At 45.6% G+C, this 27253-nt stretch overlaps 11 protein-coding genes across 12 annotated transcripts; 5 read left to right on the top strand and 6 right to left on the bottom strand.

Annotated features, from left to right (window-relative positions):
- Positions 1-1069: 1069 nt before the first annotated feature.
- Positions 1070-2136, bottom strand: FVEG_17249 (hypothetical protein). Its single transcript, XM_018906503.1, has 4 exons — positions 1962-2136; positions 1765-1903; positions 1476-1719; positions 1070-1422 (listed from the first exon to the last, which is right to left on the bottom strand). Exons 1-4 carry the CDS (start codon positions 2101-2103, stop codon positions 1168-1170), a joined length of 780 nt encoding a protein of 259 aa, XP_018760321.1. The 5' UTR covers positions 2104-2136; the 3' UTR covers positions 1070-1167.
- A 307-nt stretch (positions 2137-2443) lies between these two features.
- On the top strand, positions 2444-4299 carry FVEG_12418 (hypothetical protein). Of its 2 annotated transcripts, XM_018901765.1 has the most exons (3): positions 2462-2602; positions 2687-3373; positions 3419-4299. In XM_018901765.1, exons 1-3 carry the CDS (start codon positions 2543-2545, stop codon positions 4175-4177), a joined length of 1506 nt encoding a protein of 501 aa, XP_018760319.1. In that variant the 5' UTR covers positions 2462-2542; the 3' UTR covers positions 4178-4299. The 2 variants fall into 2 exon arrangements, with proteins under 2 accessions (XP_018760320.1, XP_018760319.1); XM_018901766.1 differs by having other exon boundaries at positions 2444-3373.
- FVEG_12417 (hypothetical protein) lies at positions 4078-5932 on the bottom strand. The gene is made up of 2 exons (XM_018901764.1): positions 5709-5932; positions 4078-5649 (listed from the first exon to the last, which is right to left on the bottom strand). The coding sequence occupies exons 1-2, from the start codon at positions 5831-5833 to the stop codon at positions 4218-4220; spliced, it is 1557 nt and encodes a 518-aa protein (XP_018760318.1). The 5' UTR covers positions 5834-5932; the 3' UTR covers positions 4078-4217.
- A 309-nt stretch (positions 5933-6241) lies between these two features.
- FVEG_17248 (hypothetical protein) lies at positions 6242-6782 on the top strand (the record flags this gene model as incomplete). Its single annotated transcript, XM_018906502.1, has 1 exon — positions 6242-6782. The coding sequence occupies exon 1, from the start codon at positions 6267-6269 to the stop codon at positions 6780-6782; it is 516 nt and encodes a 171-aa protein (XP_018760317.1). The 5' UTR covers positions 6242-6266.
- A 1370-nt stretch (positions 6783-8152) lies between these two features.
- FVEG_12416 (hypothetical protein) lies at positions 8153-9717 on the top strand (the record flags this gene model as incomplete). The annotated part of the gene is made up of 2 exons (XM_018901763.1): positions 8153-8800; positions 8857-9717. 2 exons carry the CDS (start codon positions 8153-8155, stop codon positions 9715-9717), a joined length of 1509 nt encoding a protein of 502 aa, XP_018760316.1.
- A 725-nt stretch (positions 9718-10442) lies between these two features.
- On the bottom strand, positions 10443-13616 carry FVEG_12415 (hypothetical protein; the record flags this gene model as incomplete). The annotated part of the gene is made up of 4 exons (XM_018901762.1): positions 10443-11406; positions 11459-11669; positions 11734-13560; positions 13611-13616. 4 exons carry the CDS (start codon positions 13614-13616, stop codon positions 10514-10516), a joined length of 2937 nt encoding a protein of 978 aa, XP_018760315.1. The 3' UTR covers positions 10443-10513.
- Positions 13617-14470: 854 nt separating this feature from the next.
- Positions 14471-15205, top strand: FVEG_12414 (hypothetical protein; the record flags this gene model as incomplete). The annotated part of the gene is made up of 2 exons (XM_018901761.1): positions 14471-14520; positions 15097-15205. 2 exons carry the CDS (start codon positions 14471-14473, stop codon positions 15203-15205), a joined length of 159 nt encoding a protein of 52 aa, XP_018760314.1.
- Positions 15206-16923: 1718 nt separating this feature from the next.
- On the bottom strand, positions 16924-18918 carry FVEG_12413 (hypothetical protein; the record flags this gene model as incomplete). The annotated part of the gene is made up of 1 exon (XM_018901760.1): positions 16924-18918. The coding sequence occupies one exon, from the start codon at positions 18916-18918 to the stop codon at positions 16924-16926; it is 1995 nt and encodes a 664-aa protein (XP_018760313.1).
- A 763-nt stretch (positions 18919-19681) lies between these two features.
- Positions 19682-20558, bottom strand: FVEG_12412 (hypothetical protein; the record flags this gene model as incomplete). The annotated part of the gene is made up of 2 exons (XM_018901759.1): positions 19682-20130; positions 20177-20558. 2 exons carry the CDS (start codon positions 20556-20558, stop codon positions 19682-19684), a joined length of 831 nt encoding a protein of 276 aa, XP_018760312.1.
- Positions 20559-21017: 459 nt separating this feature from the next.
- On the bottom strand, positions 21018-22984 carry FVEG_12411 (hypothetical protein). Its single transcript, XM_018901758.1, has 4 exons — positions 22594-22984; positions 22207-22533; positions 21995-22141; positions 21018-21935 (listed from the first exon to the last, which is right to left on the bottom strand). Exons 1-4 carry the CDS (start codon positions 22879-22881, stop codon positions 21117-21119), a joined length of 1581 nt encoding a protein of 526 aa, XP_018760311.1. The 5' UTR covers positions 22882-22984; the 3' UTR covers positions 21018-21116.
- A 3507-nt stretch (positions 22985-26491) lies between these two features.
- Positions 26492-26901, top strand: FVEG_17247 (hypothetical protein; the record flags this gene model as incomplete). Its single annotated transcript, XM_018906501.1, has 3 exons — positions 26492-26624; positions 26691-26825; positions 26876-26901. 3 exons carry the CDS (start codon positions 26492-26494, stop codon positions 26899-26901), a joined length of 294 nt encoding a protein of 97 aa, XP_018760310.1.
- Positions 26902-27253: the final 352 nt, after the last annotated feature.

Below are 27253 nucleotides of genomic sequence, written 5' to 3'. Positions count from 1 at the left end.
GAGCATAATACTTGCTGTATATTTCGTACTTCGTGTATGACCTATCGCTTGTAAGTCGTACTCATTGACCTGCAAGAAGAGGGGCGGTTTCCACCGACTAGTCTAGGCTATAGTAAGCATCAGGAGTCCCATAGCACTGCATCGTTCCAGTATTAAGCGAGTCCCGTAAGAGTACGCTCAGTCCCTGCCGCTACTACATAACCATCTGCCGAAAGCAGGCGTCAGCGGTAAGGCTAACTCGTTATGTGTACATTTTTCGGTGTTAATGCAGGGAATTAATTCGCACCAGTCCAAATAGACTACATATACATGTATGAATTACCCATGCAGCAGCAAGTTACATTTTTGGGCTCTTGCAAATTCGTAGGACCCCGGCTTCTCAAGATAAGCACAAGAGCTATTACTTTAAATGATCTGATCTCGTCTGAATCGCCAGCTGCCAAGGCTTTGTATCTATCGGAGGCAGACATCCCCGAGGAACTTAGGCGGTTTATATGCCGAACATGGAAATATTATTCAACACTGGGGGAAAATACCTCTGCGTTCTTCAGCTTCTTTTCCGGATGTTCCATCTCATTGACTGCCTGTTGAGGTTTCGCTGCCTACCGATATTAGACATGGCACTGTAATAATCTCTAGGGGAGGAAGGAAAACTTAAGACCTTAATCCTAAGTAATAAAAGTATTTAGGTAGATTCAACCTAAAACTAAGGGACCTTTTCCTAAGGTTATTTTAACACCTTAGATCAAGGTTCGTTGTTTTCTTGACCCCCGAGGACTCTATTGCTGTATCTCCGTCGGAGTTCTTGTTGCTATACAATTGTGGGGGCTTAGGATGGTGACTATATGTACCTCAAAGTCTTTTTTGATGTTACGATATTAGCCGGAGCGGTTTTAATTGCTGTCCTTTCCCTTTACATGAGACGCCTTTTAAAGATTGGACCACCAAACCTTTTGAGCAAGGAAACCAGCTCAACTCGTGGTTGTCCGCGTCAGATATAAGATAAAATCTTAGTGCCTCGTATCATTTTCGGAATCGTATGATGGTTCTAGAGTAAGGCTTGGGCCATTTATACTTAGAAAATGAATTGGTACAATTACATTAAATCTCAGCTTTCTATATGTCTGAACTATAGCTCATCGTTCGTATTCTTTTGTCATTCTCTTTTTACTTGCGCAAAGACTCCATCTCGACACTTCCCAAGCTCTCAGCACACACACTTCGCCAGTGGCGAATCCCAAGATAAAGAAAGATCAGAAGGGTGATGTACTCCGCAAGCAGACACATCAAAGCAAACGCGACAGCTGATCCTACCAGTGAATTCCAGATGGTCGTCACATTGTCAATCGTGAAAGCGCAAAGGAGACCATAGACTGTTCGGAGTACAAGGGTCGGAATGCTTGCCAGAGTGAGCTGTATGAACTACCACCTGTCAGTATATCCATCAATAGGCATTAAGGAATAGGTGCGCGTACTATGTGTTTTTCGGGAGCGATCCGATGCTTTTGTGTGTAGAGGTGAAGTAACTCGACTGTCATTAAACCAATGACAGCAGCAAGAGTCACATAGCCAGCTTGTGTCAGGTGTCTTGAGAGGTGTATGTTGGTACCACTGAAAGCTCCGGCAACACAGAGTAGAACTATAGCGGCAATGAAAGCAATGCGAATGATCTTAATTAGGAAGAAAGCGCGCTTATTCTCATCAAGACTCGATTTCATGCTGCAGAATTAGCAAATACCTTGTTGACGAGGGATGCTTGCTTACATCAAACGGATGAACCCAACCATGGAAATCATCAGTGGAATGAGGCCGACATTGAGTAGCACTGTAGTCGCTATGATAAGGCCGATACTTGTAGGGTCGGACTGACGCAGGATGGTCAAGATACCGCCAGCAAGACGAGCTAAAAGGACCAATTGTCAGCACAGTATTTACTCCAGACGGGAAGGCTAGTGACTTACCCAAAGAGAACGTGACAAGAGGATACGAGGCAAGACGAAGTCCATGCTTCCAGTTCCGGATAAGAACGAAGATCGCGATGGGCAAGACAAGTGCGTAGAAAACGACTTGGGCGATGCCAACAGAAGTATGTGGGTTGATCATGACGGAGATACGGTGGAATGAATTCTAGCGCAGTAGGAAACAGATCAATCTATTACTGGAGACGAGTCCTCTTCCTTTATAGTCATTTTCGCACGGGCTCTGAGTCGTATGGCATTTTCGCATAGCCATCAAGACTCGCGGCATGATACTCAAAAAGTGATAGCGCCATCACTGCCGGAGCTCGGCATCTCGACGAAACTCAGCCGCATCGTGGGGACCCATTTCTCGCGCAATGATCCCAAAGATGGCTTAGCCTTGGCATGAAGAACGCACAATCATTGGACAACTTTCGCTTCTAGCTTGATCCACTATTGAGGACTCCATCACGACAATCATTCCAGGGCGATTGAACTCAAGACGATGCAAATCTCGACAATCCCAGCAATGCCCCAATTTGAGTCCTTCGAGTGATTTCAGCGACGAAGAAATCTGTGCCGACATGGTTGGAGTAGCAGGGCGGTCTAAAGCATGTCACACGTGCAGGCAGAGGAGGATTAGGGTATGTCGACCCACTATCCATGAGATCTACAGCATGCGCCCCATGATTGACAAGCTAGGAGCTGACTTGGTCATCTTCTCATAGTGTGGCGCTGAGAGGCCAAGTTGCGGTAATTGTCTCAAGTCCGGCCGTTCCTGCGCAGGCTATCAGAGAACACAAGTCTTCATATCATCAATCTATACACAATCTGGTGGTGGTCAACTGATAACGTTGGACGCACCTCCATCTCAGTCCCGGCACAAACGACAACAGCATATCAACCGACAGCATATGATAGCAGCATTGCCAAAGGCGGTGTCAGCACGTAACGCAACCAGAGATCAGTTCTTGGCCAATTTCATCGACCGTCAACTACCATCTTGTATCCTCACCTCCGGCCATCTCAATGACCATCGAAAATGGCTTCTTCGCCTCCCCGATATCGCATCACTGACTCCAGCTATGGAGTACACCATCTTAGCACTAAGTACTGCGGCCTTGGAGCAAGATGGCGAGCTCGGTCACGGAAGAGGTCAAAGCCTAAAGCTATACACCAGAGGGCTATACGAGCTACAAAAAGCCATCGACGACCCAAAAATGAGACTGGATGATCAGACTCTTGCAGCTTGCGTCTTGCTAGGCATGTTCGAGTTCTCAGAATGTCCAGGGCGAACTGTCAGCGCATACATGAGACATTATCAGGGAGCGATGGCTCTCTTGCAGCTTCGCGGACCTGAGCAGCATATTGGTGGTCTGGCGCATGATGTGTTCCAAGTGCTGAGAATGCATACTGTGAGTCGACTGATGCCAAGTCATACAGCTTCTGACCTCAAGTAGGCGTTTCAAGGTCTTAGTCAAAGCCCCGGAAGCCAATTAGCCAAGTCCGCATGGATGAAAGGACCATGGATGTCGAAGTCCAAGACTATGCATGACATACTTCTCGATATCTTTCTGCAACTTCCGGAACCTCTATCTGCAGCTAGAGATGCCACAACGCCACAGCCTTCTCAGTCTTCACTAGTCGGCCTAGAAGCGTTATCCGCGTTGCTAGCTCTGGATGGAGAACTCAATAAATGGCTTGAGTCATACCAATACACATACCCTACCCTTTACTGGCCAGATTTGTCAACAGCTAGTAGCTCGACAGACAGTGAAGACCTGGGAAGACTTTACCCAGTGTCATTTCGGTTCCCGTCGTACCATGTAGCGGAGACTATGATACTTTACTGGACGGTTCAGATCTTGATACATGCCAGTGCCTCCTCCATCTGCACCAGGTTAACATCTAGCGGGACTAAGGACATCACAAGATTTGAAGATGAGCGTGTGTCACTCGCAGATTTGCATCATACAATCGAGACATCAGAGTTCGTGTTATGGCCAGAGACATCAGCTCGCTACATATGTCAGTCCGTGGAATATTTCTTCCAAGATGAGTTTCGTAGCATGGGCGCTGGAGTAGTTCTATCACCGTTGTTGGTAGTCAAAGCGTGTCTATCCAGATCAGCACGCAATTTCTCTAGGGAGATTACATGGATTGACGAGGCAATTGGGCGCATTCAGGCCAATGGGGCAGAATTAGCGGCTTGTGTTTAATTAAAGATGTAATTCAACATAGTCCTCGGCTATCGCTTTCTCAAGAATCACTCACATCATCCTCATCCTCTGGTTCCCATTGACCCATACAGTACAACAGAGCCTTGTTCTCTCCAAGAGGCACCTCTCCGTAAAAGTGAGCTTCCATACCGTAATTCAAATCTTTCCAGAGTTCAAGACTCATATCACGCTCATGTCTCTTTGTAGCAATGCTAGCATCCTTGCAGATGACTCCGCCATAAGAAACGTGACCCTCCATGTGGAGGTCATCAAGATCAACCTTAAGGCCCTTGGGAGTGTCGCCTGACACGTTGGGGTGTTCGCGTATCGCACTAAAGACAAAACGCCAGTCGAAGTCAGCTGGTCCTCGGCATACCTTACCAGATACCTCGAGATGCTGCAGACTCTTCAGGTGGAGAAGCCAGTGTGCTAGGGCCTGGGGGAAATGGTTGCCCTTTTGGGTTAAGTGAGTAAGCTCTGGAAACTCATGGCTGGGCTTTCTAACTGGCCAACAGAGAACGCCTTTCCCAACATGGTCTATGCCATATGCGAAGTGCTGTATGCTGGAATGGCACTTGTCCAGCAGATCGTGACAAAAGTCGCCGGCCTTGATCTTCATCTTCTCGGCATGTGAGTTGGACATAGCCCAGAGGTGTCTCTCAACGAGACCATTCTCGCCAGAAGGGATCTCGGGAGAGATATGGAGTATCTTGAGCTTGCTGAAGTCGAGGTCTTCCCAACCGAGAATATCTTTGCATTCGAGATCACCGGTCATGAATACCTGGATGTTGAGATTTGGGATAGCAACGCCCGACGCTGCAAGGCATGTGAAGACCATGGCGATGAGTTTATCGCCTGCGACGGCTGTAGCGTGCTTGCAATGGTACTCGACAGTAGGCTCGGAATTCTGATTTCTGAGCTCAAAGTGGGCAAATCTGTCTTCTTGATGATCATGTCGAGGAAGCCGCCATGGCATCCCGATTTCCTCCTTGCCAACCGTGTCAAGATAATTGACCTGGCGGATCTTCTCACAGTCGTAGCTTAGAAGCTTTAACTTCTTAAGACGCTCTCCCAAAGTCTTCAGGATCTCTGTCCACGCTTTCTTCAGCTCACTCTCTGGATCCTCAAGTAGTCCCTGCGTATCTCGAGCGTCTCTCATGTAAGCATCATACGCAGACTTCAGCCCTTCAGGCAAAAAGAGCACGGAAGATTCCTGTGAACTGCGAAGGACCTTTTCATACGCCTTGTAAGGAAGGGCCCAGCTCGGTGGTGTCGTGAACGTGATGGAATGGACATGCTGGGCGACGCGCGAGAAGTCACCGCGCTGAAGACTCGTGAGACCAGCACGAGTGGGCTCGAGACAGATGTTACTGAAGAGGATGCTATTCAGGTCATCGCAATCTGCGAATGTTCTGTGCGCTAGTCTCAGAGACTTGAGGTTCTCATGGGTCTCTTTCTCGACCTTGATGTTTCTGGATGATAAGATTAGTACAGAGGTGAAATAACATGTAACGTTACTGGGTCTACGTACGGGTACTCAGTGCTAAAAGGAACACTGATGAAACGTAGTTCTTTGACAATCTCTGCGATAATTTCGGCGGGTAAGCTGAGCAAGATGCTCTGGTTCTGTCGCAATTGAGAGGCCATTGCGATCATAGATTAGTGGAAAATGAACAGTGATTTCTGACAACAGACAAACAGTAGAGTCTGGGATATAAGAAGCGAGACAGAACCAACAGAGAAGTTGAGAACACCTGAATATGGAGATTGGACCCTCCCCTATGGTAGCGCTGATTGGGCATTTGGTGGGAATGGCCCGATGCTGCCTGCAAACGCCCCGCCACAACTGGAAGACCCCATTTTCACGAGTCAACCAACAGCTCTCGGAGACTACCGGACTTGATCGGACGAATAAGGGATAATTGATATGGAAATGGGGATGGAAAAACAAACATAGCTCAGACAAAAGTTGAACCCAACAGAAGTCATTTTTATGGAAAACTGTAACTAGTTGTTGATAGATACACAAGGAGCACTGCCTTATACAGATATAATATACTTATCAATAAGGGAAGCGGAAAGAAGGGGGATGCTGACAACCCAAAGTCAGCCCCTGGGCCTCAAAAGCCGCCAACAGGAACCGGCAGTGGAAGTAACCCGAAGCCCAAGACGAAGAAGTGTCAGGTTTTTCCGAAGCAAGCAACGCAGAGATTGGGGGGCGGTAAGAACACACTTCGACTTGTGGGATCCCAACGACGTCATGACAGCAACGCACCTGGTTGTGACAACGTTGACATACGTGCCCAACGCAGCTGCAACACACTACACAGACACATGCGAGCTGGGCTGGAGCCAGGCTTGCTACCACTACAGTTCTGCACGAAGCAACAACCCGCATTGGTCGACCTTGGACTGTCCACAGGCAGCAGCCACGAATAACTATCGGAACGATGCAGCTGCAACGGCAACTTGGAACCTGGAGCATAAGGGAAGTGAGTGGACTGATACAGCTAACTACAAGGTCGCCTGCGATAGAGGTGAGTTTCCGCCAACATATCTGCTTGCCGAGACCGATGGCGCATTCACTGAGGCTGGTAAAAGTTGAAAAGGCCAACTTCTTCGATTTCTTCCCGGACCTTATAACCGTAGAGCTGGCAGCATATGGAAAGGCGTCTGCTTCACAAGCCCTCTTAAAGTCTTATTGCTGAAGTTAAAAAGTAATTTACTATTTTTACTTTGTATTTTATTAAGTTTAAAAACCTATTACTGTATTATATTTTATTATATTAATAATTTTATTTCTAATTTATATAATATTATTTTAATTAATAATATATATAGCTTTTTCTCTAAAGTATTTTTTTATAGTTATTTATAGTATTTAAGAAAGTTTAAATAGTAAAAAAGGTTTATTATATAATTAAAGCGTTATCTAATTATTATAAGGCCAGGTCCCTTTTAATAAAGTCAGTCTGGTATAACAATAATATTAATAAATATTTATTCACCTTACCCGTTAACTATACCGCCAGACCTCGTATACCACCAGTAGTAACCTGAGAATCATTCCTGGAACTCATACTGTAATACATATCAGGCTACCGTTGCTCACTTGTCGGGTCAGATGGAGGATTTGTATGTCACACTTGTCCTCCGGTAAAAGACGGAGCTACGGGGGACAATCGGCCGGTTGCGGCTACATCATTCCGAGGTGATGGTGGCGCCGCCACATATCGATATTGGCTATAGTACTTTCAGAGCTGTTAGGAGAAACGACACATTCCTGCTATAAATTCAGCTCCAGACTTTAAAGATAGTTTGATTATGTGTGATGGCGGCGCTATCTTTGTGGTACTTGTGTTAGTTGGGCAAGTCACATTCCTCATGCCCGACCCTGCTGTCCTCTTCATCTAAACAGGCAAAGCTGGGGCGTCGGATCAGATGACGGGCGTTATATTAGTAGATTTGACGAGAATGAGAGGTCGCAAGAGGCTTTTAGTACCATTGACGGAACCGCCCCCAACATCGGTTCTGATGTGGATGGGCACGATGCGTTGAACCGTATTAGTCAAGTTCCCAGTGAATTTCTACCCAAGCACGTTGGAAGTGGAAAAGGCAAAGCCACCTGATATACTCCTTTTTATTTGGAAATGGTGCAGTGAAGAGCCACAAGAGAGACGGATCAAAGAGTTTAGGCTTTTATGAAAATTGTAGCCAGCGTATTGTCTGATTAGGAACTGCATGCAGGCTAGTTATATGATAAGTCTTAGCCACAATTACTATATGATCTGATGTTTCAAGCCTTGGCTATATAGACTTTTCCATTCTATCTGTTTTTACTTTGTCTCACGATGCAAATAGATTAGTTAAAATATAAATATTCTTACAAGTTACAGTGATGCCCTCTGGTAACTAAGACTGTAGATCATATTACCGAGATCTTGACAGGATTACTTACTTAAAAACACTTTACAAATGGATATCTCTTTCTTGTTCCAGCTCATCTGCCTTATATCTTATACTCCGATGTTTGGTTATTGCTCTCAACCTACCATTCGCAACCCTAACGATGTTGACTGGGCCTCAGTTACAGACTCACGTGGCAATAAATTTCCAGACTTCAGCTTCTGCGGCTATCACAACTCAGATATACCTATTCCAGATATTAATCAGCGCGATGTAAACATTTCCCTGCCGAGAATAACATCAAATGATTTCTCGCCAATGATCCAAGCGGCAATTGATGCTGTCTCTGCAAGCGGTGGAGGCGTTGTCCAACTGCCTTCTGGGAGAATAAATATTACAGCTGGGATCCAACTTCACTCAAACGTTGTTCTCACGGGCACCGGTAATCGCGCTACTACCTTAGCCCTGATCAACCAGCCTTCAAAGCCTGTTTTCAGGCTCGGAACGCCTAGTGATGCTGCGCTAACTCTAAACGCTATATCGAAGATAACGGATACTTACATCCCGGTTGGTTCACGCACAATTCATGTTACCAGTACTACACGCTTGAGAGTTGGCCAGGATGTTTATGTGTCGCGTATCGTTACGGAGCCCTGGGTGCGCTACAATGGAATGAGTGACTTATTCCGATATGGCCTGCGACAACAATGGATCCCTGTAGGTTCCCAGATAACCTACAACAGAATTTAACCACAATGACTGACCAGTGGCAGACTGGTAAACGAATCATGTCGCCGAACACGATTCAGGCCATCAATGGAAACACAATTACGCTAAAAATCCCGATTACTGATAACTTGGATGCTACGTATATGGATCCAGAGCTGAGGGCTTATACCTTGCCACAACAAAGCACGGAGATTGGAATTCAAAACCTTCGCATTGAGGTCCCCAATACCTGCTCTGGTAGGCAACTACTTGATCCGACCTGCAACAACGCTGCAATTGAGATTTCGTCCTGGACAAATGATTGTTGGGTGAGCAATCTAATGCTAGTTGGTTTTAACCGCTTCATTGATATCAAAACCCATTCTTCCCGAATTACGATACAGGATGTCATTATGGATCGAAATAAAGATATCTTCGGGGTTGCTCTACCTATTGATATTTTTATACAGGGTCACCAAGTCATCATCCAAGACTGCCATCAAGTTGGGATCAATAAAGCAAGGTCATTCTCTGTTTCTACTGATTCCCTTACACCAGGGCCAAACGCTATCCTCAGATACAACACGAACTCCAGCATTCAGACACTAGCACCACATGAACGATGGTCATGGGGTCTACTGATTGAACAAACAACAGCACCGACTATAATCGAAAACCGAGGAAACAAGGGGACAGGCCAGGGTTGGACCATGAATGCTGCGGTCGGTTGGAATCTTCGTACAAATGTTACATTTCAGACACCTCCACTTGGAATCAATTGGTGTGTTGGATGTGGAAAGAACCAAGGGCCAGTGGGTAATGCTACCTTTATACGCTCAGGAAGCCATGTAAGGCCTAGAAGCCTTTTTCATGCACAACTCATTGCACGTGGAGTTGAGTGGTCAAATAGGGGATCTGATGAATAAGATAGTAGATATATTGTAAGACAATCAAATAGTGCCCGTGAACATTGACATTTCTGTCACCCACGAGCAGAGACTTTGGAAAATCAGGCATTACTTCAGGTGGTCCTTCTGTGTGTATGACCTGTCTCAGTTAACTGTAAGCAGCGTCGCCTGGAACTTATAACAAGTGGGAGTAACTTGGAAGATTCGAGCTTTGACTAGTTACAGATAATCTAGGCCTTAGCCCACTGATGCTAATTGTGACCATATTTGAGTATTGCACGGCATTTGCCATCTCAGCTTGCTCATCAGCCTCGGTCCAGCTTTCCAGCGATCCTCTTATTGCGGATCGGTCTCTCTGCCGAGTGGCTTAAGAGGCCCTGATAAGGTCTTGGCATTACATTGCCCAAAGTTGACCACGGACTGTGTCAACCACCCTGTCCGTTTTCTCGTCAGGTGTAATCATTATCATTATAAACATGGCTACTGTTTAGCTCGAGCGGTCCGGGAAGTAACACAAATCTGGGAGTATATTGTATCGCTGTTGCAACGTTACCCGTCATAATCACCTTCCTAATTCATCCATCTGTATTAAATAGCAGTAGTCAGTCCATTCCAATTAAATCCGTCCTTCCTCTTCATTCCTAGCAAAGTAAGCCTCTATATACCATTATAGTCAAATAACCTTACTTTATAGATACAAACTCTATGCAGGCGTTTGGGCTTACCTGATATATATTCATGAGTGCTGTTAAATTGTGAAAGAAAACTTAATAATGTGATAGCTAATCATTTGTGATCCTTCCTATTTCCTGTCCTACCTTATTCCATACCCCCTTGCCGCATCGTCGTCGGATAACCCGTCCTGTACCTTTCTCAAATATGCATCAAACTTGTTCGAAACCTTGATAACATGCCGAAGATGATGGCTTGCCATCTTCTCTCCTTTGAACTGGGCTAGCTGCCGTGCTGTAGTGATCGCATTGCGGATCTGCCGCCCGTTCATCTCATGTTTTGCCAGTTCCGGAAGGTAGCAATCGATGTCCTCAAAGTCAATGTCTATAGGATCATTGGCTGCAGTAGAGGTCTTTGAGGAATCTGCTGGGTCACTCGTACTCAAGCTCTCAAGTCTGTTGATGAAGTTCTTCCATACGCGGCGACGCTGGCTTTCTGTCAGGTTTTCGTAGTGAAGCGAGAGCTGAATGCGTGATTTGAAGGCCTCATCAAACGTTCCAACACGATTCGATGTAAGAATAAGAATACCCTCGTAATACTCTAAAACGCGGAGAAAGACTGAAACCAGCGCGTTCCGTTCTAGGTCTGTTAGTCTCCGTTGCTCCAGGAAGACCTCAGCCTCATCAAGGAGAACCACACAGCCCCAGCTCTTCCCTAGATGCAGGACAGACTCCAAATACTTCTCTACATCTTCAGGCTTTGTTCCTATATCGCCGCATGTTACGCGAAAGAGCGGCTTCTCTGCTAGTTCCGCTACACTTTCGGCAGTAAAGGTTTTGCCTGTCCCAGGTCCGCCATGGAGCAAAATGATAAGTCCGTTACCCTTGCGGTCGATTATATCGGTCGCATTCTCACGTGCAATCTGGTTTGTGACAAGAGCATGGACAAGCTCCTTGGTTTCTGCATCAACAACAAGGTGGTTGAAAGACTTTTTGTTCCAGGAAACTTCGCGAATCTTATCGACTTCTAGATCGACTTTTACACGATTGTTAGATATGAGAATGATATAGGATCCAATATTACTTACTCCATTTCTTACTTCGAAGGTTATATGCAACGATAGAGTTGGGGAAAATATAGATTTCTGGGGCGGATGGTGGATTATCGGAATCCATAGAATGGCTTACCATTCTTTCGCAATCTGGGTCGTCAATCATGGGATATGATCGCTTGAAGCTAGGCGTGTCCGAGTGCAACTCTTCGTACGTGGCAAAGTCAACCATGAACCTCTCGCCGCTCTGATTTGTTCATATGAGTGTCAGCTTGTCTTCCTATACATCGCGTGTGACTGCTTGAACTTACTCCATAAAACCCCCGGTCATCTTCGTATGATACAAGCCGCCTTCTTCGGCAACTCCAGAAAGTTCTCCCTCTTCTCTCAAGATCCGACTTCCACTCATCGCTTGCATACTCCAGAGGATATGTGCTTAGATCTGTAATGGAAACTTCACTCTGGAGCGATTTAGCCTTTAACGTTGATGGGGTGGTGCCTTTTTGGTAATAAAACGAGCCGTCATATTGTATCTCGCGGGACTCGAAACTCCAGGTCCAAGTAGGGGTTGTTTCGCTTGTATCGGGATACTTTGCCCATTTGTTGAAGTCACTCCCATGGTTCGCGTCTGGCTCAGAGATAAGACTGGGCCATTTTCCGGCTATAACAGCCATTAATTCCTTCTTTTCTTTCCAGACGACAACATCGCCTGGACGGATGAGAAACTGCAAAGTCTCTGGTGACACCATGCTCCTCTTTCTTTGCTCCTCGGCGCGATTATAAAGCTCACCATAGTTGTCATCAATCCAAGACGTGAGCAATTTCATAAGATAATAGTTCTGGGAAGTGAGTCCCTCCAAAACAGTCGGTGAACGACATCGATGCCATGACAAATAAGGAGCTTTGAAGAACTCGTGAGCGTTGAAATCTTCAACCTTTCTTTCGTGCTCTGGCCGCTTGTCCACAAACTCGTTATATGCGGTAATCATGTCTTGGGAGTACAGCCTTATTGACTCTGCAAATGACTCCGGCTTTGGAAGAGTGCGGCCATCTCGCATAGCTTGTTTGGCCCTATCTTGATGAACCGACTTGTAGAATTTTGTTACCACAAATGCTGTATCCAACTGATTTTTAAGATATCCTGATACATTATGGATAAGAGAGCTTGCCCTCAAACTAGCTCCCTCATTCTGATCAATGTACCAAGTTGGTTCATCAAGATAAGTAGCCCAAAATCCCTCAACTTGGTCTTTCAAGCAGTGGAATATCTGGTAGGTGGCCCTTTTAGTTGTAGGGTTCTGAGAACCACTAAGCTGCTGCTCAAGTAACTCCACCTTCTTTCTCAGAGTTGCAATATCCTCAATCTCAACTGCTTCCATGGTGCTATTCTGTCCAGTGACGTCCGGAAAAGGGCCATCTCCTTTGGAAGCCAATGCGGAGCCCAAAGGGACCCCGAGGTCCAAGGTTGGGGAGTCCATTTCCGAAAAGCGTTTGATGATTCCTTGTTCGTCGTTAGACAATCCTTTCCGCAGTATGCCAAGACTCTGTCCTGTTAATGATGACAGGTGCCCTTGGACAACGCTATTTCCTGCTTCAGCATGCGCATTTGCGTTAGGGGACCTAAGGGCCAGTAGCTGTTCCTTGCGAAAGTCGCTTGCTGCAGTCTCGTCCCTAGAGATTGTCAAATGCGCCCACAGTTTCCTGACTCTCTTTTTCAATAGTTTCGCACGGATTTCGCTCTTTTTATTTTGTCGATCTACTTCGGCCTTTTTTGCTGCTTCCGCTTGTTCGGCTTGTGCTGTCTGCTCCTCGGTTGCTGACTGGTTTGATTGGCTTTCCTCCTCTTCCAAGCTGTATAAATCGCTTCTCGACAGCCAGAAGTCCTGTTTAATCTCTATTCTTACTTCCTCTTCGACTGCACTGACTTGAGATAGCAAGTCCTCTTGTAATCGTCGCTTCTGAGACCCCACCAAGCAATCGGTTGTCTTGACTATCGCCTCCTTCAGTTCTGCAACAAACTCTGTAACCGCTGTTTGGAAGACTTCTTCATCTGATATGTCACCGTCCCAAAGCTCCTCATCAGGGTCAGCTGCCTGTTCTGAGATCCAGTCCAAGTACGTAATGGCCCGATCGACGAGCTTTTGAGTTCGTTCTTCGAAGTTGATGCGTGATTCTACTATAGAGACACCTTCATTTTCGTAATCTGGATCCGAACTACAAGATGAATCACAAAACTCGTATTCTTGGACAAGCTCTAGAAGATAATTTGGAGGCCAAGCAAGGCCCTTTGCAGAGCTTTTTGGGGTCGCCAGGTTGATTGCTTGAATATGAAGTTGGTGGTAGAGATGTCAGAGATTGCCAAACTCCAGTTTCTAAACAAATGATATACTATAGGAGCATTAATATAGCCCTTTCACCAAGTTACTTGAATTGCGGCCCGAATTGGATGAAGACAACAGACATATACGTATGAAGGCCCAATGGCGCCTAAATCTGCAGGTCTAATTACATCAGAGGCGCCTTGAAACCCCCTTCGGCTAAATCACAAAAGTAGTGATTGGGTTATTTCTATCAGCTGAATAACGATACCCACTCACACAGCAGAAGTGTGCCAGTTACAACGGGTGAAATACAATGGATGGGGGGCTCAGGCATCAAATGACCTCCAGGATCGGGCCAGGCGGGCCAATCCAGACCGTAAGATGTGGCGTGTTGGGGCTTACAGCCGTCTGCTTGGCCATCCTGTGGGCGAAGAGTGTACTGTAATTGTCTTTTGTGTTACCAGGCAAGGATGAGTACGAGGTTGCATGGGGCTTATCTGTATATTTCATGACTTGTCTGGACCAGCAGAAAGTTTAAAATTGATTCGAAGGCTGTGTAAAATTACACTCTAGGTGGTCTGTCCTTGTTCCGCCTTCCTCGCACCCGAATTACTCCCTATAGTAGATGTACTCTGCCTTTTTTTTTACCCATCACCCTCCATCTATTTTGGCTCACTTGGTCTTCTTTTCTACATCAAGTTCGGCCTCGACCTGTTTCCTCCACACGATGGCAGCCTTCCAAGGATCATTCATTATCAATCAAACGAGTCTAGACGAGTAAGTACCCTTGATATAGCTAAACGGTGCATTTACAGGATAAGGCTCATCTTATGAATTCAGCACGGATGTAATTCTTAAAGAGGCTTTTGAGATGGCTAGAAACGCAGTTACAGCATCGCAATTCTCCAAAGCATCACAGCTTCTCAGTGACTCATTCGACTCTCTAGAGAGTGTACAAGTGGCGGTAGAGGCCACATTCGAAAGATATGAAAGCACTCGGAATTCCCGTGTAGCATCTTGGCTGCATCGGCTCTCGTGCCGCATACACTATTACGGACGTGTTCTTGATGTCATGGTTCAGCACCATCCAGAATACGTCTCGCTTGCCTGGGGAATGATGAAACTACTGTTTATGGTATCTTCCGCTATATCCCCTGAGTAATAGACTCTATATTAACCATTCTCCAAGATCTCCATCGAGCATGAAAACCATGTAGTCGGTATCGCTAAAGCACTCACAGAGATTAGCGATCTGTTACCAGATATAGACATTACTGCACAACTTTACGTTACTCCCCGAATTCGAACTGCGCTAGCAAATCTCTATGCAAGTATTATACAACTCTTCATAAGGGCTCAGAACTGGTGTGAGAAGGGCCGATTTTCCAGCATCAAGCGCATTGCGCAGAGCGTGGTTACACCATTTGAACTTCAGTACAGCGATATTTTGGAGAGCAATTAATATCACTCAGGCGTTATTAAGCAGATCGGAGCTACTAATAGCCTTGTTGATGTTCGAAACATTAAGGCAACTGCCGAAGAAACATACCGAAAGGTAAATCATCTCAACGCCGAGCTTGCTTCCATCAAAGACATGATTAACTGTAAGTTCTCTACTCTTAAATGACTGGGCGTCTTTAAGCTAATGCAAAGAGTGAACTCCACCGCCCTGAGCAATACGAACAATCGTCTCAGTGATCTCCAGTTCTCACAAATTTTAATGTCTCTTTCTGGCGACCTAAATAACACTATTTGGGATCCCAGTAAGACCGTCCGGTATCTGACTTCTCTAAAGCGACGACAGTATTTCGATAAACTTCCAAGCAGCTTTTTCTCTTCATCAAAGCTTCGTCAATGGACGGCAACGCCAAATTCGGAACTCTGCCTCATTATGGGAAACGTTCCATCTCGAGTTGCGCTGAGATTCTTTTGTCTTGATGTCATCCAACAATTACGCGATGCAGATGTGCCCTGCCCTGCTAGCATTGAAAATCAACCATTTAAAGGATATTGCTCCCGACTGCGTATCTAACATCGATATTCTGAAATATTTGGTCAAGCAAGCTCTACAGCATACCAAAGGTTTTCAAACCGAAGGGTCTATGGCACTCAATTGCACTGTTGTTAGCTGCGCCAGATCTGAAGCAGAGTGGCTAGATTTGCTTGGCATGGTTCTCTCAGCCTTTAACAAGCAGGTCTACATAATCATCGATCTTGGAATCCTTGACTGGCGACTTGGGAGCTCGGAATTTGAGTTTCCGTGGTTGACGGCCCTCAAACAACTTCTGGAGAAGTTATCCTTGCACCAACCAACTCTCTGCATTAAGGTTATGCTTATAACTAGTAGTTCTAGCCTGCCCTTTAAGTTATCTTCAGCAGAATATTCCCAACATTGTATCCCTGTACGGGCAGAGGTTATTACAGTTCGACTGCGAAAGAAATGTCACTATCAAAGGCTTAATCACGCTCTGTCTATAGGTTCGTAATCTCGATTAAGATCGGCCGGAACGTTTCAAAATGAAGTTCCTAAAGTGGAGGATTAATGAAGGTAGCAACAGATATAAATGCTTTGAACCGTAACATATTGCAATTTTAAAAGCTGATTAGACTTATATACAATATCTCTAGCCAGATAGAGTTACTCATAAAGCAGTAATGCAGTCTATATTAGAAATCTACAAATAAATCAGTCTTAGGTCTTTAAGCCAACATCTTGCTTTGTTTCTTATAGCATAATTACATTTTATTTCTTAGTGTCATGATAATGTTAGCGCAGGCTTGTCAAGTTGCAGATATAGGTCGTCACTCAGTCGGTCACGGTCTGGGCCACGGCTTCACTGGGTAGCTAAATACAGATACTAGGACTGGCCATTTTGATCTGAGCATGCGAATGGGCCAACAGCAAATAAAGGGGACATGCCTACAATTCAATTGCGAGTAAGAGATCGATTGCATGTGTGATAATTCATAGATAAGCTCTTTAAGCAACGGCAGCCAATCGGTCATTAGGCTGACAGTAGCTTGCCGTACCATTAGCCTCGGGATCACTGGAAGGGCAACCGACAGGGATCCGTCAGGCAGCAAGCCCAAAAACAAGTGTTATTATCTACTCCTAGGTATGAAAATTTCGTCCTGTCCTGATGTCCCGTATGTGCCAAGGGGCGGTAGCCTCAACTGTACTTAAGCACCTTCTTCCTCTTCATTAGCTCTCTGATACCCTCTCTCCTCTCTCAGATAAATCTGATAATCGCCTTCCTGGCCTTCGAGAGCAACCGCAGCACTCTTCCTCCACAATTCAGATTTGGAAGGTTTCTGAGTTAGGTCATTTGTGCTGTTTGGCGGCTTGGATACAAGAGCAAGAACCAACATGTCTCCAAAATTATCCCAATCAGAGCCTAGCCACGGATCCTTTGATCCCACAATCGTAATCAAGTGTATCAAAACCAAGAGTACATGTGCAAGAAGGAAAAAGAAGGCCAATGGGATTCCGAAACTACTCTCAAAGCGATAAGCGTATGTGTAGTGATACCGAGTGTAGACTATCTCATCCTGCGTTACATCGTCTGATCGTGGAGTCTCGGCATGATAGTTGGGCCATGAAACATTGTTTCCCGCTTGAGAGATCGCGTCGGTAATATGCAGACCCAAATACCGCTCTTGACAATTTCTTCGAACATCAGATGCACAAAACTCTGCAATAGACCGAAAGAACGACCCGTTGGAGAAGGACGATATACCTTCCAACCATTTCTCATCCATGTAAATGATATCAGAGGAGTTCTTCTCGAAACTTTCAAGAATTGGTTCTTCTTTGACGTGGCTGAAGGTGCGTGAACGCGTGGGTTCCTGAATCCACATGCTCGCCTCGGACCAACGTGCAAATATCAGACAGAGTGTGTAGTGTCGCTCGGGCTTTTCGTCATAGGGAAGCTCTACTGTCGTAGCGAATAGTACGTTGCCGCTCACTAGCCAATCTTCGTATTGTGGAAAGTCGAGTACGCGATAGTCGCTGGAATTGCTGGCACGCAGTTCCGTAAAGGCCGAGGACTCTTCGTCAAGCGTGAACGTTATCATGGAGTTCTTTCGTATGCCAGTCGAGAACGGGTAAGAAAGAGAAAACTGGAGCTTGGTCTGATTGTGGACCGAGCCTCCAATGCATTGTGTGGCGACAAGAGGCTGTTTCCAACGATGTTCAGCTCCAGATCCCTCGATTTGTTGATTGGAAGAAGTAATCCAGGGTATAGCCGCATCTTTTACATCTCTTGAGGAAGCCTTCCCAAGCTCTGACGCCACAAACGACAATGGGCTAGTAGCAACAGTAGGCAACCCGAAATTTGCAGTCGATATATAAGAATAGAAAGAGCTATTGAAATTGGTATAGCTGATGTTTTGCCACTCAGGCCCATGCGTCCCAAGGACATAAGAGTCAGCCCTGAGAAGAGTATATAGAGGTATAGTAGCAGGCCCTATGATGTCTCTGAGGTAGGGTCCAGACTTCAAATCAAGCCTTGTTCTGTATTCCATATGAGGGATCCTATGGGCAGGCTCGAAATTCATATCACCGAGAAAAGTCCAGTCGTAATCATGGTCCTCCCACCAATCCTGTCTAGGGATCATAGCAATGGCAGACAGTGGATTCGCGGCAAGGCAGAGAATGGATATCAATACGATCAGAGCTGCTGTACCCCGTCTATACCCCGCTGCTTTGCCAGACTGGAGCGTTGGAGCCCATAACTGACGGCTGATGAGGTACCGCAATGGCGCTGAGAGGTTCAACGCAGATGACAAAAAGCCAACCGGGACACCGACTTCCTGGCGTTTCAAGCCGTAGGATATTTGGTGCAGAAGAATATCTCCCAGGGACACTAGGATCAGCGCCTCGTGGCCCTTCGCTGCAAACTGAAGGCCGTTCAAGGATTCTGTGGAAGGGTTCGCCCAGCGAACTTGAGTGATGTAGAGCGACAGAAGGGTCATGGTGATTGCGACAGGCGGTAGATGCACGAGTGCAAAATAGCGAAAGGCCAAGAATCTGCTGCTTTTGCACGGCAGCTTTCTCGATTGGGTACTGAAACTCGTCAATGAACCGGGAAAAGAAGAGAAAGGTTTCGATTTCCGTTTATTCTTGAAAAGGCTTTCGGTTGGCTGCGATTTATCGACATCGGCTTGATCAACCATTCGCGGCCCTTGCCATGATGCTTCACGCAAGCTTGAGTTACGTTGTTCATCAACCTGCTCTCGGTTAGAGTAGGTCCAAGGCCGCTAAGAAAAAGGCAGTACCAGTGGTGCCGAGGAACCATTGCCCATGTCGACATCCCTTAATGTCTCCAGGTCATGGTCGCGTTCGCGAGACATTGTTGTCGGCTCGTAGCTGCGATGCGAACAGAATAAGGGAACATGGAAGTACTCGAACAGCGGGGAGGGCGCTTTAGACAACGTTGTTCTTATGTTGCTTTCCGCTGATTTTGTCTGACGTAGTTGCCAAGCAAAGTTGGATCGAGGTGCATAATCAGGTTGTGATTTTGTCAGCTGTGATTGGTTGATGAAGGCACGAGCATGGTGTTTTGGCCCCCAATATAAGCAGAAGAGTTGAGCCTGATTTTGGATATTTATCAGTTGTGACGTTGGACTTGGGCATCGCTACTCTCTTTCATTTGGGATGCATAGCATATGCTGTGATAAGTGGCCAGATTGATAACCTTGGACATAAACTAACACCCAAATGATGCAAATACGAACTACTTCCACGGAACACATCAAAAGGTCCTCTGCCAGGATTTTCTGACTTAATAATACATCCCATGTCTGTCTATCAAGATGTCATATGGCACTGAGTTCTATTGAAAGGATGTCAAGCATACAGCATGCGATACTCCAGATATACCAGGAGGAGACTAGACATGATCTGCCTCGAGAATGGAGATACCAAGGAGCTCCAAGCTCAGTGCCAAAAGACATTCATCCCCAAAAGGACCAATGGCGCCCAATGGGCTCTCAGCCGACCATTTCCAAGGCTATCAGCCGCGTTACTCTCAGCCGGCGCAGTGGCAGAAGGAGCTTCAGTCGTGGTTGAAGAAACAGTCTCGGTACTCTCCGGAGTTGGAGTGGTCTCAACTTCACTATTGACATTACTCGGAGTCTGCGTTGACTCTAGCCAAGGCTGCGCCATCGTACCCGTGTGCGGTAGAATAGTCGATGCCTTTTTCTCAACGAGCACTGACTTGGGACAGAGCTCGTCCATACGCTCCCGTTGGGTGACGATCCAACTGTTGGCGGGGCTGTAATTGCTGATGTCGAATCCCCAGAGACGTCGGACGTAACACGGCTCGCAGAGGTACTTGGTAGGAAGTTCTTCATCATCGTCCAACTCGGGGAATGAATCGATGATAGCTGAAAAGAATTAGCAGCAAGCAATTAGAAGTGTCTCTTTACGAACCGTTGCAGTATCTTCCGGTCTTGGCATCCTTGTCGCAAATCTGTCTTCGGCCCTCCACCATATTGCCTGGGCGTAATCCTTCTGGCTCGCAGTATTTGGCAAAGGACGCGGTCCATTTGTTCAGGGAGTCGCCGCACCTTCTGGCGCAGATACTGTCGGTGATCTTGGAATCGTCATCCTCTTCAATTGAGCCCTGCCATCCGGTACTTCCCGCGTCATCGAGGCTGGCATCGCAGTCGATGTCCGTCAACATGACCTTTGCGCAGGCCTCGGGTAGGTCATACTCCTCCACTAATCGCTTGACCGCAGATTCCTCGTAAGCAAGGAAGGCCCTCGCGCTCCAAAGGAGATGAGAGGTGAAAAGGAGTGTGAATAACTTCATGGTATAGTATAGTTGATAAGTAGCCCAACAACTGAAAGAGTGAAATTGCAAGGCTTCGAAATGAATGACTGAAGCAATGACTCTCGTAATAGTGCGGAGGGCGGCTTTGCTCGCTTTATGTGGAGAGAAGATAATTGCGCATGGTCGTGACTGAGGCGGAATCATGTGTCACTCGCATTGTTTTAATGGGCCTGCCAATCGGACTTCAAGATTAAAATTGTAACTTGAGAGCCAAGGACGCCAAGTCGGCTGAACACACACTGCAACCGAGCTCAATCCCTGTCTAGCGCAGCTCACGACCCTTATTTGATGTAACAAGCTGTTGGTTGCCATCGTTATGGTCTGGTTTGAACGCGAAGTGGATATTGCATTACATAAATAACGAGTCAGGAGTTGATTTAAACTCATGCTTAAAGAGTAGGTTACATGCAACTAGCAATTATCTTAAATTATTTATTCGCTTGATATTTTTTTTTAGCTCTATAAGGCCTTAGACTGTATGTTTATTTCTTTTCTTAACTATACTCGATAGGCATGTTTGAAAACAGAGGTAGGCTGCTATGAGAAACCCCAAATCTGGATTGGGATATTACTGTTGAGAGATGGCGGTATTGCTGTTGCACCTTTTGCAATGCCAAGGTTAACCCGAAGAAAATGCCTCATCCTAGCAACCCATTCTCTTCTCGTCGACAAATCGATACCAATGATATCAACTTGCTCGAGACATAGGCCAATAGTGGGTAAAACCTGTAGAGTGATGTAACCTAACACATTTGGGATAGCTTCAGCGCTGTAATACTGAGGATCTTGCTTGACGATACTTATGAAAGTCGAGAGACAAGATTCACATAAGCTATCAGTGAATGAAATAAGCTTAGATTCTGTTTCTGTCGGGCAGAGTATCGGGCTCGGCGTTACTTTTCTTTGCTCGAATAGGCTGTTGGTGAACAAAAGGGCCTGGCTGAGGATAGCCCGAACCATCCAGTAGAATCTCCAAAGGATCTGGTTCGAGAGAGATGAGTATGAATGCAAATTAAGAGGCCTCCACCGCGTATTGAGTAAAGGTTTCAACCACTCAAGTTGGGTATCGGTCAACATAAGTTCCACCGCATATTTCGCAGAAGAAGGCACGCTCTTTGCCCAGTCCTCAAGCTGTTTATCTAGAGCCAGGGCCTGAGAAATAATAGCCGATAGTTGTGTGACATCTTGATCCTTTTTGTAAGTCAACAAAGCGGTTCTCCATTCCATGCAAAGACATGCAGATTGGTAAATCAGCTGTGTATGGGCGTAGAAGTAAGGCAGCCTCGGTAAACATAGGTCCTTCACGGATGCCCATGGTATCGAAAGTCCTTGGCCGGTCACAAGACCAATATGAATCTACAGTAATATGAGCCGCATTGTTCACACATAAAGTAAATACGGAAGGTGGGGCTCACCATTTGCATAAGGATAAATATAGATACCTCATACTCTGCCGGAGAGTCTATGATATTGCCTTGACCCCGTAATTCTAACAAGGTACAGCCTCCGCTAATATGGGACACCCAAGAGCCTTCGAGCGCGATGGACTCATCTACCAAGCCCTAATATAAATAAGCAAATAGTTTTTCTACAGCTACACAGAGCCAACCAATTCAGTGCTACTTACCTCATATATGCCAAGGACCATAATCGCGTTCATAACTTCGCAGTAGTGAGAGGAATCAACAATGTCATGCATTTTATCTCTCAGCATATGTATTGACTCTCCATATAGCTTAGTTGCATCCTTTAGTGCTTGATAGGAGTTGAATCTCTGCCCGTAGCTAGCATTGGCCAATGCATTGATCGACTTGTGCAGTAAGCTGTCCACGCTGGAGTTGGCGTATATCTGAGGAAGGCGGCTATACCATGACAAAGTGTGTCCAGATGGGATGTTCGCGTGAGTCGACCAGTCAAAGAAAAATCTTTTCAGTATCTGCACTTGCGAGGCTGGCTATATTGGAGTGATCAGTTAATATAGAGTTGACATGATAGACTGGTGTGGGTAACCTACCATGAACAGACCGGGCATCGTGATTGCCGATCCAGTATCAGTGTTGGAATTGGTATCCGAGCTATTATCAGAGCAATTTTGTAATTGTGCCTTGCCGGGTTCATCTTCATCAGGCCAGATACAAGTCTGAGCAGTTCGAATACAATATCGGCAGTAAGGCTTTGTCTCGTCACACTTTTTGTGCTTTGAGCGACAGACAAGACAACCGGATCTGGACCGAGGGTAGTGCCGACGATGTTTGGTCGGATATTTTGCTCCCTTGAAGGATGGTCTCTGTTGGCAGTCCATGTGTGTAGTAGAATGAGGCTTTAATGGCTTTAGTTATTCTGAGATGTGGTGTTGTGGGCATAACAATGATGTAGTACTAAAAGACAGAAACATAAAGGAGGTCTGGCTACTTATTAATCGCGGATAGGATCACCAGGGAGTGCAGTTGGTCAAAGCTTGTTTATACGCAAAACCTGGCAGAGATAAATATTAGTTCGGCACTTGTTAACGTCTCTACATTTTTAGCTCATAGCCATTGCAGAAAAGAACTCGGGTGTGCATTAGTACCCCCGCAAACACGGCAAATTTCACGATGTTTAAAGGGAATATTCCGTTAGTTTGATAAAGGACAGGGCTCTTCTTATCTAAGCGCTTATCGCTGACAACCGTGTGACTGAAACCTGCCTGAATGTTGCATTTTAGCCAGATTGGTATCCACCCACAGTGGGTCCTCCAAACAGGGATGAGACACAATTTTGTCGAGAGACGGCCGCCCTTAAACATGTCTGTCTTTAAGAATATCAAGAACCAATATCTTACATATTGTCATCCTGCAACTGTATACTTTAACTGCCTGATGTTTATATTAGTTCTACAAAGAGAGAATCTCAGGCTCCAACATATTAGCGACTTGTGTTGATATGCAGAACATGGGGGCTAGTAAGTGTAATTCTTGTTTTCTTAATTATTGCGACATCAACGGGCATGGCCACTAACGGCTCGAAGACAGATCCACAACACCCCTTCACCTTCATGAATCTAGTCGTAGTGTAGCTTTCGAGGCAAAGTCTTCTAAATGATATAGATTTCCCCCCTTCACAGTCACTACTCCGACTCTTTTCACCTCACAAGGACTGAAAAGACACATGCTCAGCAATTCCGGCCCAGCAGCGAAATCGTGATGCCGTTGATCACCGCCTTGGCTGTCTGACTCTACCCTCTAACTATCATCGTTCTCAACCCTCTTCACACGAAATGCGGTATCGGGAGTCTCTACGAGATTTATTGCAGAGGTAGAGGCAGTTTATGGAGGCCATACTCACAGAGCAAGGGGGACAGAATACTTTCCATTTAGCAAACAAATTGAGCTCAATTGGTTACCGCCACAGTCATCCTCCACGATCACCAATAGTCAATAGTCAATCCATTATCAGAAAAACCTTGAACCCAGGAACTTTTCTTTTTCTATGTATACTACTCGAGACATTGTAATAACATCGAAGTGTCAAATGTCGTTTTCAGTACCTAAAAATGAACCCCGCCATATTCTCACCCTCTCATGCGTCCGTGTCGAACAGACTGCACTCAAACCTCCATTACAGATCATAACTGACCCTTATACAATGATACAGTGACTACAATCAAGAACAAGTAGACACATACGTGCCCCTGATAAAACATAAGAGCCTTCAAGTAGCCGTCACATACCCTAGAACGGAAGTTTGACGCACTGGCAGGCCGCCAAGTATACGCAGCCAAGTTCAGAAAACTGAGTTTAGACTAAATACATATACTATATTAATAGTTGGTAACCAGGCAGTGTTATAAACTACATAGAGTCCTAATGGCCCTTGAAAACAGTACATTCTCATCAATGCCCTTAAATTTTATAATAAACTCTAAAACCAAAGGCGGGAGATATATTTTAGACAGATCCCAGAATGTGTCGGTATGTCAGATAGTGAAATACCAGATAAAGCTGCTAAAGAAGCTGTATTGAGCAATCCGAACTTATCTACTGAGCCAGGGAAACGACATACCTAGGCCTAAAGTCGCTAAATACTTATTCATTGTAGTGTAATGTCTAGAATGCTATGTAGAATTGTTTTTTACAGTTTAGACTTGTAGTTGAGAGCTTAAATCATAATCATTATAGAGAACTTGGGCCTAGAGCAGTCTGAATCACTAGATAGCCGAAGAAGTGACACCCCGAGATAGTAGATAAACATGACTCTAGCCGGTTATTCGTGAGGTTCTTCTTATTTTGTTTATCGTTAAGATCTAACTGGCTGAAGAAGTTCGTATTGTGGCTTGAGTGTTTGGAATGCCAGGTGCGGGGAAGGCCTCCTAGATCCATTGCACCGGGTAAAGCCATCCAGCTGGCTGCATCGTTTTCCTCTGTTTGGCGCTCTATAAATTACACTTTGGCAAAGAGACTCTATCACGTTTTACACCTACCAGCCCCCCGGCCCCCATATGTACGTCCTGCATCCTCGTATCTCATGACTATTCTTTAATCCTCCCCGTCCTCAAGATCGATAAATCGCGATGCCATCCGAGTCCCGCAATACTATCTCTGTAAAGAGGAGCATTAAGAACAGCACGCCAGGCAATTTATCCTTTGGCGAAATCAGCATTACTAAAGTTAATGATCAAATGGTGTACGCTCCTGGTGTTGTCAAATCTCATAGCCAGCGACCGGATACCCAGCGGCCCGCAGAAGGGACCGAAGACGGAAAGGAAGCGGCTGTTCCCGACCATAATGTGGCCGATGAGGCCAATAGTACCGCTAGTGGCATGGCTTCGACTTTGTGCGCTTCAAGGGAACACCAGTCTTAGTCTCAATTCCAGACAATATACAAAAGAGAATACACAGTTGAACACCAAGGCTAGTCACTACCTATTGCAGCTTATAGTGTACATTAAAACACAGTTATGCTGGTTTAATGTATGTAAGATCTTAGGAAAGAGTGATAACTAGAATGAGCACGTGGGACATGCTCTGCGCAATTCCTTGCAATATCGAAGTATGAAGGAATCATGGGAATTTGGTGACCGTGCTAAAAGACCATAGTTCAGCCTCTACATTCCATCCATTGGGATTACGCGTATCTGCCTTTCTCACTGTAACTCTCAAGAGATATTAGACAATGACTCAAAGCCACACGCCCCGCTATGTTCTAGATGTGCGGTGAAATTGGCATCCTCTACGGAACAGGTAGTTTGTTTACACTACTATATACATAAGGCTAAGAGGGTTGCCAAGGATGATCGTCACCAGGGAGGGCTAGGAGGCTTTGTCTCGGTTTGGTCAGTCATGCTCTGGATTAAGATTCAATAGGTAAATAGATATGCCATCATCAAGGGACAAAGGTTTTGCGTACATATCGATAATGGAAAATGAATGACTGTTGAAACAGAGAGATAATCTGTGCTCAAGGTTATGAAAGATAATAGAGGCTAAGCGGTCACTCGATTCCGCGGTTGTTCGGCCCTCAAGGTTTGTTCAACAGCCACATATCATATTTGTGGCTTGCCCTCTAATATGAAACGGGCAATTCAAATTACTAGCTATCTCTTTTACTATTTGGCAGTAAGCGAGTTACTATACTCATTCCATACACCTCAGAATAGAAGAATCGTTAATACGTGTCTAGTGGGTGATAGTTCAGATGTCTTGTGATGCAAGTCAAAGGGATCGAGACCCCGTTAAGGTTTATGTTTGCATTCTTTGCCATTTGATGGCCCAGTGGAATAGATTTGGATTGTTGACTATTGCAGCAGACCGGATTATCTATATCAAATTTAACTATATTTAGGGACAGTATGTCCCTCTCTTCATCCATTCAACAACTTACTCTTATAAACATCACTACTATTACTTTAAATCCTCTCCATCAGTACGCACAAAATGCCTGCCCGTTCTACACAAGTCAACATTGAGAACCACAGCAGCCAGGACTTGCACGGCGGCAACGGCAGTCTGCTGCACGGCATGTGGAGCGTAGACGTTCCCGACACTATTCCCAAAGGACAGTCCGCCAGTATGAGAGCTGAATCCGACGGCATCGCGAGCGGCGATGAAGGCTGAGTTCGCTACAAGTCTGCAGCCGGTGAAATGACGTTCCACTTCGATAATCCTTTTATTGGTAATAACTCGTACGACACCTCTGGTCCTGATAGTCTCAGTTTCTCCACCAGTGGTGGAGAGGGAAACAACTGCATTGTTACCTTGACTATCTCCGGTACGTGTCTCTTTCACATATGAAGATCATTTGCTAAATAGCTATCACAGACAAGGTTGGGCATGGACACAAATAAGCTCTCGGATCGATGTGATGATTTTGTCTATTCATATGGAGGACTAGGGCTCGGAATTTATTCCACTTTTGTGTCAACTAGTTTCGTTGGGTGGAAATTATACAAGGTAGATAGGTGTCGTCAAGAGATTATATATCAAGCAACTTGATTGAGACTTCCATGCTCTACTTGTTACCTATCCCTTTTCCCTTTCCCCTCCAAAAATACCTCTTGTTTGAATTGGTGGTATGCTGCCTGAAGTGTGATTCCATAGCCTTGACGGTAGATGCTTGCATCCAGTGCCTTCCCTTCTTATGAGCCAGACGTTGGGGACCGCACATGCAGCCAGCGCGCCTTGATATGGGCTGGAGTA

This window comes from Fusarium verticillioides, chromosome 4 (assembly GCF_000149555.1).
Source record: "Fusarium verticillioides 7600 chromosome 4, whole genome shotgun sequence".
In the NCBI taxonomy this organism is placed as follows: Eukaryota; Fungi; Ascomycota; class Sordariomycetes; order Hypocreales; family Nectriaceae; genus Fusarium; species Fusarium verticillioides.
The sequence above is the reverse complement of the archived record's forward strand: the minus strand, read 5'-3'. Positions and strand labels throughout refer to the sequence as shown.

Coding starts and splice junctions, on each gene's coding strand:
- FVEG_17249 (XM_018906503.1), bottom strand. CDS start 2,103: ATGATCAACCCACATACTTCTGTTGGCATCGCCCAAGTCGTTTTCTAC. Junction 1,904..1,961: donor TCTTGTCACGTTCTCTTTGG/GTAAGTCACTAG, acceptor TGGTCCTTTTAG/CTCGTCTTGCTGGCGGTATC. Junction 1,720..1,764: donor GTTGGGTTCATCCGTTTGAT/GTAAGCAAGCAT, acceptor CTAATTCTGCAG/CATGAAATCGAGTCTTGATG.
- FVEG_12418 (XM_018901765.1), top strand. CDS start 2,543: ATGGTTGGAGTAGCAGGGCGGTCTAAAGCATGTCACACGTGCAGGCAG. Junction 2,603..2,686: donor GCAGGCAGAGGAGGATTAGG/GTATGTCGACCC, acceptor ATCTTCTCATAG/TGTGGCGCTGAGAGGCCAAG. Junction 3,374..3,418: donor AAGTGCTGAGAATGCATACT/GTGAGTCGACTG, acceptor GACCTCAAGTAG/GCGTTTCAAGGTCTTAGTCA.
- FVEG_12417 (XM_018901764.1), bottom strand. CDS start 5,833: ATGATCGCAATGGCCTCTCAATTGCGACAGAACCAGAGCATCTTGCTC. Junction 5,650..5,708: donor CCTTTTAGCACTGAGTACCC/GTACGTAGACCC, acceptor CTTATCATCCAG/AAACATCAAGGTCGAGAAAG.
- FVEG_12411 (XM_018901758.1), bottom strand. CDS start 22,881: ATGGACTGCCAACAGAGACCATCCTTCAAGGGAGCAAAATATCCGACC. Junction 22,534..22,593: donor CGATGCCCGGTCTGTTCATG/GTAGGTTACCCA, acceptor ACTCCAATATAG/CCAGCCTCGCAAGTGCAGAT. Junction 21,936..21,994: donor TATTTATCCTTATGCAAATG/GTGAGCCCCACC, acceptor ATATTACTGTAG/ATTCATATTGGTCTTGTGAC.